Below are 16,045 nucleotides of genomic sequence, written 5' to 3'. Positions count from 1 at the left end.
GTAAGGTTAGCAGAAGATGATTACTCACTTTAACACACAAACTCAACTTTCCCTTTAAGCACCTTGACCTCTACTGACCTTGCCCTGGAAGTAGATAGTGGAGAAAGGGATGCTGAGGCTGCCCAACCAGCGTTTCTCCAGCCTCTGGTGGACATTGGTGCCGCGGTCACGGTCATCCTGTAGCATGTCGATCACCACCTCGTCAAAGAGGTTCATGTAGATCTGGTCGCGCACCGTCTGCAGGTTGCTGGACGAGTAGTCATTGTTTGGTGCTCTGAGGTGATGAGAGAGATTTCAGTGAAGAACTCTCATACACATTGCATGTCTTAAAATGTGAAACACCAATGTGGAGGGGGGGCAGGAAGGGGGGTGTGGGAGAACATGAGATCACTAAGCATCCCACGAAGATAACGGATAGTGTACCACAAGAAGGTGAATGAAAGAGTTTTGAAAACAGTGAGAGATAAAAATACTCCATGGCTAGGGCATACACAAAAAGAAGCTTTACAATTATATATCAGACAAGAATAAAAGTAATAAACTTGACAGAAAATGAGAAGCTGCAGAAAGGCTCTGTAGGACTGGTCAATCAGGGAGGATATTGTCTGAATAACTGATACAGTCTGCTATCAATTCAACAGAGTGGTAGTAGGTGAAAATGTTAAACGCAAACTGTGCACCACATGGTTATTTCCATTGTAGATCAGTGTAAAGTGTACCTGCACAATGGGTCTTATTTTCTTGTGGATGTGGATTACTGATCTTTAAATCAATAACTTAATTTCAGTGACATCGCAGAAATGTTTAGACAACTTTTCATATCATATCTTTCATAACAATCATTATGACTCCATAGTCTATGTCATTGCACCACTGAATTCCACTTCACTGACAGTGTATCTATCATGACATAAGGTTTCCAAAGAGTTATGTCAGACTTACTTAAATGGAAGAGCGAGTTCCTCATTCCAGTTTGGATTAGCGCCCTCTGCGACACACGTCTGCTTCGTAGTCTGCTGAAATACGACTTCCACAAAGGGACGCACCTGGAAGGCACAGACATAGCAAGTAAAAGCATGAGAACAGGACCTTGTTCCATATCATAGGCACTTAGTGACAAAAGCAGCATTCATGATCGACATCAAATGGGAACAGCCATGAAAGCAAGCTGCAAGTATGAGGGGAGGGGGGGGGGAGGGTGCAATTTCATGGTTGTGGTATTGATGTCATTTATATTTCGAGTCGTCAAAGTATGGCTTTTAGAACATCAATAATGCAAATTAACACAGACAGCACATAGATCCACTTGATTATTTGGGGTCATTCTGTGATATTTGTTCCTTTCAGAACAGGTACTACCGTATAAGCCCTTGACAAACCCTTTATGACAATCTTATTGAGACAACAACAGCAAGATAAATATCTGTGTTTCTATTTTCATCTCAATGGACCATCAGCCAATAGAGTGAGAACAGATGAATAAATTGTTCATGTAAACAGAATGGGACATTTAGAATGTCCATGAAGTAGCTGGTCTTGTCATTCAAAAGGTATTTGATTGGCTTGCGCACAATACCCACACACACAAATGCCATAGTAGCAACATACAGATAAAGCAAATGTCTTGATATCAGAAGCCATTCTCTGTGACTAACCTCTGCAGACTGCTGCTCCCGACTGGTAGACCTGGAGAGAACAGTAAACACAAAAAGAGATTTCTCTGATTATATCCTGTATTAGATAAGCAGTTAATCACATCAAAGGGTTCATATTACAGTCTATGAGCGAAGTAATTTCTAAATAATTTAATAATTTGTTTCCATGGCTACACCATGAATATAGATCACACGGGTATGCTGAATGAAGATATAAATGAAAGGAAAGGATAGGGGTACAGAAGGTGAAGGAGAACCATCGAAGGACATCATGTGACCTTGGATGAAGTTCAGGATGATAAGGGGCGACACTCTAGTCTAAATCACAAACAGAAACCATTTCAAAGGAACATTGTACCTAGCATAAAATGTTACGAGAGAGTGAATTGTTGATTACAAAAGAATCTTTTCATACAATCTCTTTTAACCCTAACTAGGCCGGGGGGGGGGGGGGGGGGGGGGGGAGGGCCTCGATCCGAGGCCCCCCCTCGACGTTCCGCGCGATGAATCGCTAACGTGAAAAGCTATCGCCGCAACGTTTCATGACTTTTTTCTTTTTAGTCTCCCGCATCTTTTGACACCAAATTTGCGATGCCCGGGCACGCGGTTCCGAAGTTGCGCATAAATATGTACGTGTATGTCAGACCAAAAATTGCTCAAAAATGTGAATTTGTGTACAATATCAATGCAAACTATGCTTACAGGCAAATTTCATAAAAGCATGATTATTTGGGGGTTTTATTGATTAAAATCAATTAATAGCATATTTTCTTGTTCGGAACAATGTCGCAGACAAGTTTCATCGAAAAATCAATGAAAAACACAAAGTCGAAAAAACATAGAAATACATAAGAAATTAAAAAAACAATAAAATACTACAGAAATTTTTTCTGATGCCGCAATTTTTTTCTCTTATATTTGCTCAGGACAGTAAAAAGAATATTTACACAAAAAATGTGCCCATTTTGAGCTCTATTTAGTGATCTATACCAAATTGTCTGATTTCATGCATCATTATGCATAAATTAGCATAATTTAGCATAAATGATAATTTTTTTAATAATCGAACTTCGTGGTACCGTACATTACATCATAGGCAATGTGTGTGCCAATTTTCGCCGCGATTGCGCGGTGGACGGCCGAGATCTGGAGGGGGGGCCTGGGAGCCCCCCCCCCCCCGGCTCTATGATCTACACTACGTGTACCTAAATAGCCTGGCCTAGTTAGGGTTAAACTAATTTCTTTTTTTTTTATTCTTTGAATTTTTTATGATACATTTTGTCGCGCACATGGTAGAATGTTGTTAACCCTATGCGCACTCCCACAGCCTAGCAACAATCTGCCATGTACAGGGAAGCGTGTAAACGACAATCTGCCATGTGCACAATGATTTACGGTTCTCCCTAGGAATAGAAATGACAGATCTCTTTTTGATCAGAATTAGTAATGCTCTACACTGGGCTACTTGCTGTCATGTCACTTTCTTGATTACCAGAGGACAGTCCAAGGTGAGAACAGAGAGAGTGAGCTGACTTACTTTGAGTCTGTCACCCTTGTGGGAACCTCAAATGCCCTCTCGATGTTAATGAGGAGGTTGATGGACTGACCAGTCAGGTTCTGCGCTGTGACCGTCTTACGCTCTTTGCGTTGGGGCTTGAGGGGGCGGCGCGGCTCGGTCAGTTTGACCAATGTGGCTCCAAGAAGACTAACAACAAGGAAAAGAATGGGGGGAAAGATTAAATATTTTACAGGGACACCAAACCCTACAGCATCAAGTAGGTGTCACTAAGCTAGCACTATTGATCACATTGTGCACGCAGTACTATCTAATCTTTACTCCTGGTCATAGCCTTTGTGATTGATTCTATTCTGTTCAACAGAATGAAATGCTTCAATTCAATGAATCTGCACAAAATCAGATAAAAAAAATTACAAAACTAAGAGAAAAAGGAATTTGAAACTTTGTAACTTCACTGTCAATTAAAGAATTGCTTACAAAATTAGCAATTAAGAGGCTTGTTAAAAGTCTACAATTGAAACAATTACACTTTGTACATAAACTACTGTACAAGAGGTTTGAGAATTTTTTGTTATTCAAACTTATGAATTACAGTGAATTCTGAATACTGAAATACGAAAATATCACTTTATTTCCCTTAAATATTTCCACAATCTGATTAAAGAAAGGATATGCAAAGCAAATCCTGACACATAAGTTTACAACATTAACGACAACAAAAACAGCACCAAAACACAGTAATGTGGTTTCTGGGGCTACAAAATGTAAATCAGTTAAGTGTTGATTCCCCTGACATCATGCACTTTTCATATTTCTTTGTCTCACCTGACATCAGGCACCAAGCTTTCATTCACGACATCCTGGAGAGTGTAGCGATGCTGGGCTGCCCGGTACCTCTGGATCACTCTCTTCCGTACCTATGACGATGACGAAAGAGATATATCAAAACTCATGAAGCAATGCTTTAATAGTCTCTACTACTTTTTAATCTCTAATCCTATCTGGATGATCATCATAGAATGCTAGTGGCACTGCATCTAAAAAGGTCACCATGATAATGAAAGACTTGACTTTGTATCTAATATGTTCATGCTTTTCCATGACATTTAAAGTTTAGTCTATTGGACTTTTTTTCTAATGTCCCTGTTTCCACATGATCAGGTGAAATTTACAAATTAATTGAAGTCCTTATGCCCATCCTTTTCAAATGGCACAATATGCTGAGTGGAATTTGATTAGTGACTGTTGCCAGCTGTCTGGGATGAATCACGAGGGGTTGGCATCATTTGCCCATTTTCTGGTGCGAGTGTGTGTGGGGGGGGGGGGGGGGGCAGACCACTTCATCAAGGTTTCCACCCTGCTCCAATAGTGACAAAGTTAAGTGGGATCTTGTGTGTCTATGTGTTGTGACGGTCTCATGCACAAGACTTCTTTCTTGTGTCCTATTTGAGGCGAGAGAATTTTGCCTCTACGAGTGTGGAAGGCTCAAAGACACACAATATTGCTATAAAAGCCAGACCCACTGGGACTTACATTCAAGCCACTCGATTGCAAGGCAGATTAGTTCCTGACTGAGCCACTTTGCCAACCTAAGTTACAAGAGAAAGTGCTGAGTGGGACAGAAACACTTGTGAGTTCAGATTTATCTATAAACAAAATGTAACATCTCAGTGTCTGGAAAAGCAACTTTTTGCAGCATCAGTCAATCAGGAAGTGGCACTATTGTCATTTTTATGACCCTTGCCATTACAGCAAGAGTTGGCATCAGAGCAACTTTTTATGAAATGGAGCCCTGAAGAGAGTGGTCCCTCCTGACCACCTTGAGTCACCAACCACAACAAACCAGACTAATCACAGTTAATTTATATCTCACTTTAAAGGGTGTGTACAGTTCTGGTTGAGATGAGGATTTAGCTTTTAACGTTTTGCGAGATATTCATAAACCACTCTATGGAATGTAAATAAAGAGCATACAATTCTAAGGGGTATTGAAAGTTTATTTGATGAAAATCGGTTTTGAAATGGCTGAGATATCCAAAAACAATGTGAAACAAAGAGATCCTAATAAAAGGTGTGGCCTGTCGCCTTTTATTATTATCACTTTTTTGGATATCTCAGCCATTTGAAAACCAATTTTCATCAAATAAACGTTGAATCCTTCTTAAAATTACATGCTCTTTCACATTTCATAAGTGGTTTCTCATTATCTCACTTAGGAATGTTCAAAACATGAATCCCCACCTCAACCAGTACTGTACAGTCCCTTTAATCCCTGGCTTCAGCTAGAACCAAACCCATCATTTGTAGACCCGCCAGTGCCTGCTTGTACCCAAATCAACTGATGCATTAACAATGACAATGATTGTGAGAAAGAGGTTTGCTGTGATATCATGTGTATGTAAGGACTGAATGCACATAGGCCTGAATTCACAAAGTTAGTTTAAATTAAGACCATGAACTAAAATAAGTGAGAAATAGGTGTAACTTTGACATGCCCGTATCAACGTTACTGAGTGTCTGTTGGCATACACAATCTGTCAATCATATTTACGCACAAGAAATTTGCAGAGACCACATTGTAAATTGAAACCACTTTGTGAACTTGTGCCATATAGTTCCTGCAAACCTCTCTTCCTCATTAACATCACCATGCAAACTTTCAGACAATACATGACTTTGATTGTTGCTTCATCTTGCATCATTTTCTCACCTGTGCCAGGAATTTGGCCACCTCAATCCTCCTCTTGTCCATGTCCTCTCCAACAATACCTTGGTCCTCTTCTTTCAGCTTCTTCTCGTAAGCCTGCATCAAATTTCGCAGGATAGAATCAGATGTTTGTTACAGACCTTCACTGAAAAATTACTTGGTAAAAACATTTTGATATCAGGGGATGAGAACTCAGCCTTAGATTTCATAGAGGGATATTCCGTTCATAAGGGACCATATGCCCAACTGAAGGCAACAATTGTACATGTATAACACCTCATCATATTGGTCAGAGGTACGTGCATAATGAAAAAAAAAAAATCTTTTCCTGCCTGACATGCCTCTTCAAGAATGCATTCATCAAAGATGCACTCACTTCATACAGACTTCCAGTGAGCACATCTTGGGATGATAATGGTAAGCTTTAGAATTGCGATGCAAATGCTATTCGAAGATGACGCAGCCTTCCAGGTTGGAGAATGAAAACGGCTGTCTCACGTACGTGCAGACCACCATTTTTTGTTTAATTATCGTAGTCTCAGAATTCATGTCGCAGATCCTAAACTCGCTATTCTTGCCAAGCAGAGAGACATCAGCTAATCACCTTATAGTGCATTAAGAGACTTGACAAGGCAGTATGCCAGTTATTAGAAGCTACATGTACATGTGCTGTAATTAACCAACACAAACTGGGTACTGCTGCCTTAAACACATCAGGACATGAAACGGTTGGAACAAAACAAAGGGGATTCAAAGCTTTAGGGTATATGGCAAGAGCTTGAACATAAAGTGGACAAAAAAAAAAAACAAACAAGCATAAATGAGCAGGATGACACAAAGAGGTGAGACTGAAATGAAAGTGTCAGAAGAAACAAGAGACCAGAAAAGGTGACAACACATTAAAGGACAGGTTCACCTTCATAGACATGTGGATTGAGTGAATGCAGCAATGATAGTAGAACACATCAGTGAAAGTTTGGGGAAAATCGGGCAATCCGTTCAAAAGTTAATAATTCTTAAAGTATCTGCACAGTCACTGCTGGATGAGAAGGCTACTACAGTGTATGATGTCACATGCGTACAACGATATAAGGAAACTAGATATATCGCTACGGCGACTGATATGCCTCCGCCATAATGCATGGTTCTCCTAATAGGTCTATAGTACAATGTCTTGACAATGTGTGATGACAGTTTCACACAATTGGCAAAATATTAAAATGACAGGTTTGCCACAAATGTGCTGAATGTTCACTTTCCTAGAACTAGGTTCAATTGGATGAATGATTAAAATGTCAGAGTGCAGGTATTTGGGGAACTGATGATTTTTACTTGACTTTTGACCCTTTTATAAGTTTATGCATTGAGTAATTTTCAAGGTATTGAGAAAAAGTATAATTTCAGTATCAAATGGGAAAATAGCATTATCTAAACTGGCCTTTGACCTTTGACCTCACAGTTCCAAAGAGAATCACTGTTAGGTTGAACATGCATAAATATGTAAGTTTCATGATGATACCTTGAGTTACTTTTGAGATATGGAGGAAAAAGTGCAATTCAGCACTTTCACTTGACCTTTGACCTTTTGACCTTTGACCTTTTGGCAAGAAACTTCCCACAGAATATATATAGGGTAATACATGCATACATCAAGTTAAAGCAAAAACAAAAACCTTCAGGCATATTGCATTTTAAGGAAAGTAGTGATATTTTGAGGAGTTGACCTTGACTTTTGACCCCCTGACCTTTGACCCATGACCCCAACTTCCCTAGATAATCACTGCCCATCGGTACAAGCATATGTACTAAGTTCCATGAAGATACCTTGAATCATTTGCGAGATATGGAGAAAAACATGAAATTTCTAATTTTTTTCACGAAATAAGCTGTGATCTTTGACCTTTGACCCTGTGACCCTAAAATCCACACAAAGTATTATCCCCCAAGGATATACCCTCATACCAAGTTTGATGTAAAACCACCACACGGTTCTTGAGATATCGACAAAAACAAAACGGGACAGACGGACGTACGGACGGACGGACGGACGACCCGAAAACATAATGCCTCCGGCCACTTCGTTGCGGAGGCATAAATATAAAAAGAATTTCACAAAATTTTACTTTTTGAAAAAAGTGCACGTTTCCTCGACTTGTCACTGACGTATGTTAAGGAAAATATGAATCCCCCCTGACTTCTGAAAGAGGCAAGTCAAGCGATTTTTTTATTATGCAAGAAAAGTGAAAATATGATGAATTTTCTTTGTTTTCTTTTTATCGTTGTAAACATACAGTGTAGGACAACACAAGCTGTAGTAGCCTTCTCATCCAGCAGTGACTGATCAGAAACTTCACAAATTCATAACTTTTGAATGGATTGTCCCATTTCCCTCAAACTCTCACTGATGTCTTCTATTAATATTGCTGCATTCACTATTTAAAATCCACACGTTTATAAAGGTGGACATGTCCTTTAACATGAAACACACACACACAAATTAGAACAAAACCAGAATGCAAGTAAGAGAAAAAGCGAGTGACCTGGAAGAATGTCTCTGGGATCTCCTTCTCGACGGCAGGAACCATCTTGTAGTTGCGGAACTCGTCCACCTCCTTCTCCCTCAGCTGTAGGAGGCGGAACCGGCGGTTGGTCTCCAGCTCCTCGTCAGCCACAAAGTCAAACTCCTTCTGGAGCTGCTCCAGCCGGAAGTACTCCTTGATGCTCTCCTCCCCTTTGTCACTCTTGGGGGGGGGGGGGGGGGGACAAGAAAGGGGTCAGAACAGACCTCTCACAGTGAAAACACCTAACAGTGGGATTCAGTTATTGCTGTTTCATCTCCACAATACAGCAATTCAAGAGGCATGCATGCATATCCCCTTTATAACTATGACAATGGCGAATGAAACAAAAGAATGAATTCAGCAGGACTTGCTGTTTTGGGCAATAAGATTTGGCTGCTGTAATTCAAAACTAGATTGCTTTTGTTACAATTACGATAAAAGACATTCAGACAAATTCACTCTTTACAATGCTGACAAATGAAGCAACATGATGATAGTATGGCTGTTCACATCGCTGTCCACTATAATGTTTATCAAATCAGTGAAAATAAATTAGATCTTCTCAGTCCACATTTGTTGCCAGTATTTCACATTACACTTGTACCTGATTTATGCAGAACTCTACAAGCCAGTATCCATAGGTGAAATATAATGAGGGAGAGAATAGGACATTTATTTCCATTTTGTGAGTTTTCTTTTTTCTATTAAAGCATCATGGGAGGTCTTGAACAGGTAAACACTACTGAAATTTGATGTAATTTATGGTCATGACACAACATATGCAAAAGAAATGTGAAATATTGAGCAAATGGGACTGGGAGTGGCAAGTACTTTACACATTGCAAAGGAAAAAACAAAACTAAAACAGAGCACTGACAGAAAAACACTTATCAATGTTATTACAACCCAAAGGCCCTCTAGAATGGCTTAAAATATGTAATCATAGATATGCAAAAATTACTGTCCTTCTGCAAACTCACAGTTCATTTCTTCAAAATATGCTACACATGACCAATACATGGGGAAAAAGGTGAACAGGAGCAGTAGATCACACCTTTATCATTTGTATGAGGAAGGAGTTGGCAGGATCATTGGGGTCTAGTCTCGCTTCAAGTAGCCACTTCACTAGCTTCTTGTCGTCAATGATCCCCGTGGCCCCGATGGCTGCCAGGGCATCCACCTGTTTCATGGAGCTGGATGATTTGGTGGTGGTGATATCATGATTATGATCACGAGGAAGAGGAGGAGGATGGTGGTGATTATGATTATGAGGAAGAGGAGAAAGAGGAAGATGATAGTGATGATGATAATGATGATGATGATGATGATGATGATGATGATGATGATGATGATGGTAAAGATATGATGATCATGGTGGTGGTGATGATGATGATGATGACGGTTATGAGGGGGAGGAGAAGGAGGAGGAAGAGGAGGATGGTGGTAGTGATGATGATGTGATGATAACAAGGAGGAGGAAGAGGATAATAGTGTGGTAATGATGATGATGAGTGATGAAGAGATGGTGATAGGACAATGCATGGCATATAGATGAAACAGTCTCTTCTAATCACAAGGTGTCAGGGCAGTTTACAAGAGTACATTTTCTCCACGCAAAGATGATAGAAGTGCTTACACCAGTTTCTTTACCCCAATAACTGGAGTAATATTCCCATTCAAAGTGCATCTAGTCCACTCCCTGGGGAACATTCTAGTGCAGCTGCCACTTGTTGGCTCACATGCTGACTCTAATAATATCTAGTTTTCAACAAGATACCATTTTTAATACATCTAGGTTGAAAGGAATAGAGTGAATAGAACATAAACGTCCATGCACACAATCACTGTGAAATGGGTTGAACCTTAACCCTCTGCTAAAAAACAATCAAACACTTCCTGGATGTATCATTGGCCAAGATATTTATAAATCACTGTGATACACAGTGTAAATTTCCCATATCATTTTTTTTTTCACAGCTTATAACACTATTTTACTTCTCTGTGAGGCATTGTACAGGTATATATGTAGTTCAGAAAGAGAATCCCCAAATTCTGCTCTAATCCTCCTCTTAACACTTTCATTCAGCTGAAAAATTCAACTGTGTTTTTTTTTTTTAATCCAACAAAAGGTACTACATAATAAAAAGCAAATATTAGTCCAATTACACTGCTTCAATGATTTGTAAAAAGTACAATTTATAAAGCATAATTAAAAATTTAGAACAAATGACATAATCCTCAATGAAAGAAACAGTCATACTTTGCAAGGATAACGAAGAAGCAGATACAGCTGCAATGGAAAAGAGTGATCTACTGAATAGCAGCGCTTGTAAGACATGGATCACTTGATAAACAATAAGGAATATGAGATACTGATGCAGTATGTGTTAATATCACCTCCATGTACGACTTGAGTGGATTCTTTGACTTCATTAATAGTCGACTTTGGGGAGGGACTAATTTGATGCTAAACATCAGTGGCTCAGAAAGTCACAACACAATGTCTGAGAACACAGAGGCTATTATACTTACCTGAGAGCATTGTTGCCAGTGGGAAGGGCTGGTGGGATGAGGGGTGCCCCGTCTTCAGACAGGCCCCAGGCCACACTAGCATAGAGACGGCCTGAAGTCAACAGGTTGAAAGTCTGCATATCATCTCCCTCGCCAATTACGACAGCATTACCTGCAGTGTAAAGATTAAAATGATTTTTTTTTAGTTTATAGCCAACTCAGAATATTGAACCAGACATTTTGCGCACTCTACCAGCAAAGTAAAGTTTCGAGGGCAAAGTTTTCTTTCATTCAAACAGACAGCTAGTTGCATTCTAGCATTTAAGCAGAGTTCAATTGTGATTATCCAAGGGCCTCATGTCTTCCTAAATCTGGTTCTTTGCTAGTCAAGAGTCCTGCAACTAGTGGCATGCACACTATCTTAAATATGATGATGCCTAGAACACATTAATTTTCCTGAAAGAGTATTGTATGCATATTTACAAAATGCTTTCTCTTATCTCCTCACCCCAGATTTCATGGGGAATGACCAAATCAAGAGGAAATGTGTAAACAAAACAGACAGGTTTTGCATGAATGATATAAGAATAGCAAAAATGTACCTCCCATGAGAATTTAATACACATTTATTCTTCTTTTTTTTTCACCTTTTTTTCGAATAATTTTCTAAGACATGTACCAAGTTGTCAGGCACATGAACAGCTTGCACCAAACAGTTTGAGGTTACTAAACTCACCGCTGCCTACAGCGCTGTGGTCAAAGGTCACCTTCAGGTCACTGCTGAACTCGTACTGCTCTACGCTGACCTTGTCTGTGGTCATCTGGGTGTCCGGGGCATTCAGGTAGATGTTGGCCATGTGGGTGTTGTTCAGGACACCGGCCTCAAACAGCTGGAAGAAGATGTTAGAAGCAAAGTAACATGATCAGCATCCAGATGTGGTCATATCCATCTATGCCAGAAATCCTAAACACTGCCATTTACATGCAGCTCTTTTCTGAAAGTACACTGTACTACTAGACTTTATCACATGAACACTATGACACCATTCTTCCATACAAATCCCATTCTCCCTTACAACTGTCCCTATCTCCTATCCTCCTCCCTCCTTCAATTTCAAATTGTGTAAAAGGCAACTTGTTGCTTACAACATACCATTACCACTTCTTTGTTGGGGTATACAGCAATTATCCCCTGGACAATTACCCCGGACCTTTCCCCTGGCCCTAATCCTAATCCTAATCCTGAACCTAATCCTAACCCTGACCCAAACTCCTAACCCTAATCTTTACTCTAACCTTACCACTAACCAGTACTTAGCCAGTGGGGTAATTGCCTTCTGGGGGTAATTGCCCAGATACGCTTTGTTGTTACCTAACATTTGTATGCCAAAAAAGTTTCATTTTCGCCTCTGTGCGTATGTGTGCTCGTTTCTTTGTTTAACTGTTAGCAATATTAATCAAAAAGTTTTAAATTGATTTTGATTCTTTTTCTGTTGTTGACAGGAAAATTGAGATAAAAGGAACAGGGGATAATTATCTGGTGGTGATCATGAATTTGATCCAAATCCAGGTTGTTGTTTATTTCCAGGATGAACCTACAGCATTACTGACCCTATGGCCTCGGCATAGCTTCGCATGCTCTATTTTAAGTGCCTCTAGATTTTTCTGTGATGATGGATACTAAATTTCTGTGAGTGAGCCATTCATCAGAAGCTCTCTATCAAGTTCTCATACCTGAATTTTGATGCTTTCTGGCCAGGTCACAATCTGGACGTTGAAGATGCTCCCAAAGTGAACGGTGAAATCAGATGACAATGACCTGGGAATAGTGAGAGGAAATGGCGGGGACCATGATGGATAAAGCTCAAAGAAGAAGTTCTAGAACTAAGAGTACAAGGAGCACTGTTTGCTGATACTGTTACAGGGGAAACTTTCATGCAATTACTTATTACCTCCATCAAGGAAGGAGGTTATCTTTTCATCGGTGTTGGTTTGTTTGTCTGTTTGCGAAATAACTCAAAAAGTTGTGCACAGATTTGAATGAAACTTGCAGGAAAAGTTGATTATGACACAAGGAACACATAATCAAATTTTGGTAGTGATATTAATATTATTATTATTATTAGTAGTAGTAGTAGTAGTAGTAGTAGTAGTAGTAGTAGTAGTAGTAGTAGTAGTAGTAGTAGTAGTAGTAGTAGTAGTAGTAGTAGTAGTAGTAGTAGTAGTATCATCACCATCATCATCATCATTATTATCATCATTATCATTATTATTATCATTATTTTCTGGGGGGGGGGGAGGTGCTGGGCCAATTTCAGCAAATATGGGCTGATTGAGATTTCGCAAATGAAAATATTTTTGTATATAAAGTGAAAATATCTGTTTGTTATCACTTAAGACAAGATAGTCCTGTGGACAGTGAATCAAACAATGATTTAGAAACATGACAAACACATAATTGTTTTGTGTAAGAGCTCATTTTCACATGTACGGTGCAAGTCCACTGTATGAAATAATTTACTTTGTGGTTGTCCTGGAAACCTCCTTCTCATTAATGAGAACTTTGACGAAGCAGCGATAGCGTTGCAAATCGTTGCGCCGTGCCTGCTCCGGCCGCGAGCAGTCCTTGGTTGGGGTGATGACGGCTGAGTTACTCATCTCTACATGTAGTTCTGGCTCTCCTGAAAAACAGCAAAGAATCAATCACAGCATGATGGCCATTTTGCGATTTCATGGACTGCATGTTTTGTACACATGTCTGTTGGCTTGGTTACTTCTCTAGTAATAAAACTTTCATGTACATTAAGCGGAAAAACAGCATATGACTGTGTTCTCAAATTTTTTCACAGCTTTATACCATCATCTCTGCCATCACTTGTAACAGATTCTTGAAGGAGACATATGTTGATATCAGTCTATCAAAATACTATACTACTCCATAAACATTGGAATTACATCCACATGATCACACAGACACAAATTTGCAAGCGTGATAATAAACCCTAGCTTTTTGAACCCTGTATAAACAGACACATCTTTTTTCATTATAAAAATATATATATAATTATTACAATAGCCTTGTCAATCAAACTAAGTAGATTAACGCACAGCAAAAATTCAGCTTTTCAATCAGTTCACTTCAGTCCACATACTGTAAAAGTGGACATTTTCATGTAAGCAATTTTTAGTGTTCCGCCGGGTAAGATGAATTTCAAATATTTTTAATCCTGCGGACACAGGACTTTGTAACTACTGGAATATATGACATGCAAAAATATTTATGTGCTTTTAATTTCGTGCTACACTTTGTACGTGTAGCTTCTGGGTACGTGAAATGCGTACAAATTTCCACACCGTGAAACTTTCCACTTTACAGGAGATGGGACAGCATTGATGCACCTTTTTATTCATGGAATATCACATCATCATGCCACAAAGAAAACTAATAAACAAACAAAGAGACGATGGGGTCCAGACCTGGTTTGCGTCTAATCTTCTTCAGCTTCTCACTGATCTGCTGAGTGACCTCATCCTCCTGGAAGCCGTGGACCGGCTTGGTTGGCTTCGGCGTCTCCTCCATCAAGTCTTCCTCCTCATTCTCCCCATCCTGACCCGCATCGGTCAGGTTCTCCCTCGAACCGCTCTCAGACTTCTTCCTCTTTTTCTTCTTCAACTTGGCCTGTCAGGCAAACAGTGGATTGTGGTAACCATCTTTGGGCCACATCTTTAATATGATGGGATGTACTAGGACAGCAGAGGTTACAGAATCTTGCATGCAAGAAGATTACCAATCCTAGCATTCTAAACTCTACTAAAAGATATGTACCTTTTTTGTGATAAAAAGAAAAAGACCCATCATAGACGCTAGGTAGATAAAATGTACTATGATGGATAGTGCTGCCTTAACACTGCCCATCTTCTGAACTGGTTGTAGGAAGGTTTGAAAACCTACCTGCCACAATTTGTGGCAAGCTTACCCCATGTTAAAATTTCTTTGCACTTGCCCATTGTGGTTTGCAGAATCTAAAAGCGTGTATTATGACAATACCTACACAATACGACACAAGAGTTATAGGAACCAATGGATCAACATTGTTTTATATCATATTCTCATCGCGCTGTGACATATCCCAACACCCTGCTTTGGGGAAATTTTTAAACAGTGGGACAATTATTAGTAACTGTATTGCTGATAATCCTGTCAAGTCATGAATGATCTCATACACGGTACATGAAAAAAAAATCAAGCTTCCCAATGGTGTGCCTGTACATGAGATAGTATGTACTGGTCCCTCTTCATCGGAATTCTGTATAAACTGGTTTTGTTTTTTGGAGTTTTTTTTGTTTTTTTTTTCTTTTGCGAGGGTTTAACTTTTGCCCATTTCATGAATCACTCTTGGACTGCGAATTTAACCAAATGCAAAAATATCTCATGACAGACAGGCAATAGCGCACTTATGATAGCCGAGGTGTCAAAATTGCAAAAACAACATGTCCTTGACCTCTTCATTCCGCCAAAATATCTATATGCGAAAATAACAGCCTTTACAGTATAGTCCTTCTCAATCCCACTACCCCCTCCCCAGAAAAAAACAAAAACAAAAACACACACACAAACCAATGACAATGATATCCATGCTGAACTTGTTTGTAGTACTAACTGATTTTTACTATTTCTCTTCACAGAGAAGGAATCATGTTCAGAATCTAATGCGAAGAAATGCCTGTGAATTTATGTTGGTCTAACCTTGTTTAGCTTCTTCTCTTCCTTCCAGTTCTGGAGAGCCGCTCTGTACTGCTCCACCTGTCTGCTGTACTCCTCCTCGTAGTTCTCTCTCTCCTCTGCTAGTTCCTCCTTCAGCTCCCTGGCTATCACTGCCTCATCCTCAGCTGCATTGGTTTCCTCTCTGCATCGGGACAATCGTACATTCATCATCAAGGGAAGCCTCTTTACCCCTTTTCCTTCCTCCCAGCATCCTCCTCCCCCCCCCCCCCAAAAAAAAAGACTACAAATGTCATAGTGGTGACTGGTATGCCTCCTCCATATCGCATGGTTCTCCCAATATATCTACCGCACGTCTTGACAATGTGA

At 39.7% G+C, this 16,045-nt stretch overlaps 1 protein-coding gene across 1 annotated transcript in view; it reads right to left on the bottom strand.

The window, feature by feature from the left end:
• The window catches only part of LOC140240488 (coiled-coil and C2 domain-containing protein 2A-like), a 42,664-nt gene that overhangs the window by 10,424 nt on the left and 16,195 nt on the right, over window positions 1-16,045 (bottom strand). Inside the window, 13 exon segments of the mRNA XM_072320262.1 lie at window positions 79-274; window positions 943-1,046; window positions 3,156-3,360; window positions 4,000-4,091; window positions 5,885-5,977; window positions 8,422-8,622; window positions 9,497-9,635; window positions 10,975-11,125; window positions 11,690-11,843; window positions 12,688-12,772; window positions 13,475-13,634; window positions 14,431-14,632; window positions 15,701-15,860. Coding sequence (XP_072176363.1) covers window positions 79-274; window positions 943-1,046; window positions 3,156-3,360; window positions 4,000-4,091; window positions 5,885-5,977; window positions 8,422-8,622; window positions 9,497-9,635; window positions 10,975-11,125; window positions 11,690-11,843; window positions 12,688-12,772; window positions 13,475-13,634; window positions 14,431-14,632; window positions 15,701-15,860 — 1,942 coding nt within the window.

The sequence above is a fragment of the Diadema setosum genome, chromosome 17 (assembly GCF_964275005.1).
Source record: "Diadema setosum chromosome 17, eeDiaSeto1, whole genome shotgun sequence".
Lineage (NCBI taxonomy): Eukaryota > Metazoa > Echinodermata > Echinoidea > Diadematoida > Diadematidae > Diadema > Diadema setosum.
Note: the sequence above shows the minus strand (reverse complement) of the source record. Positions and strands in the feature narration are given on the sequence as shown.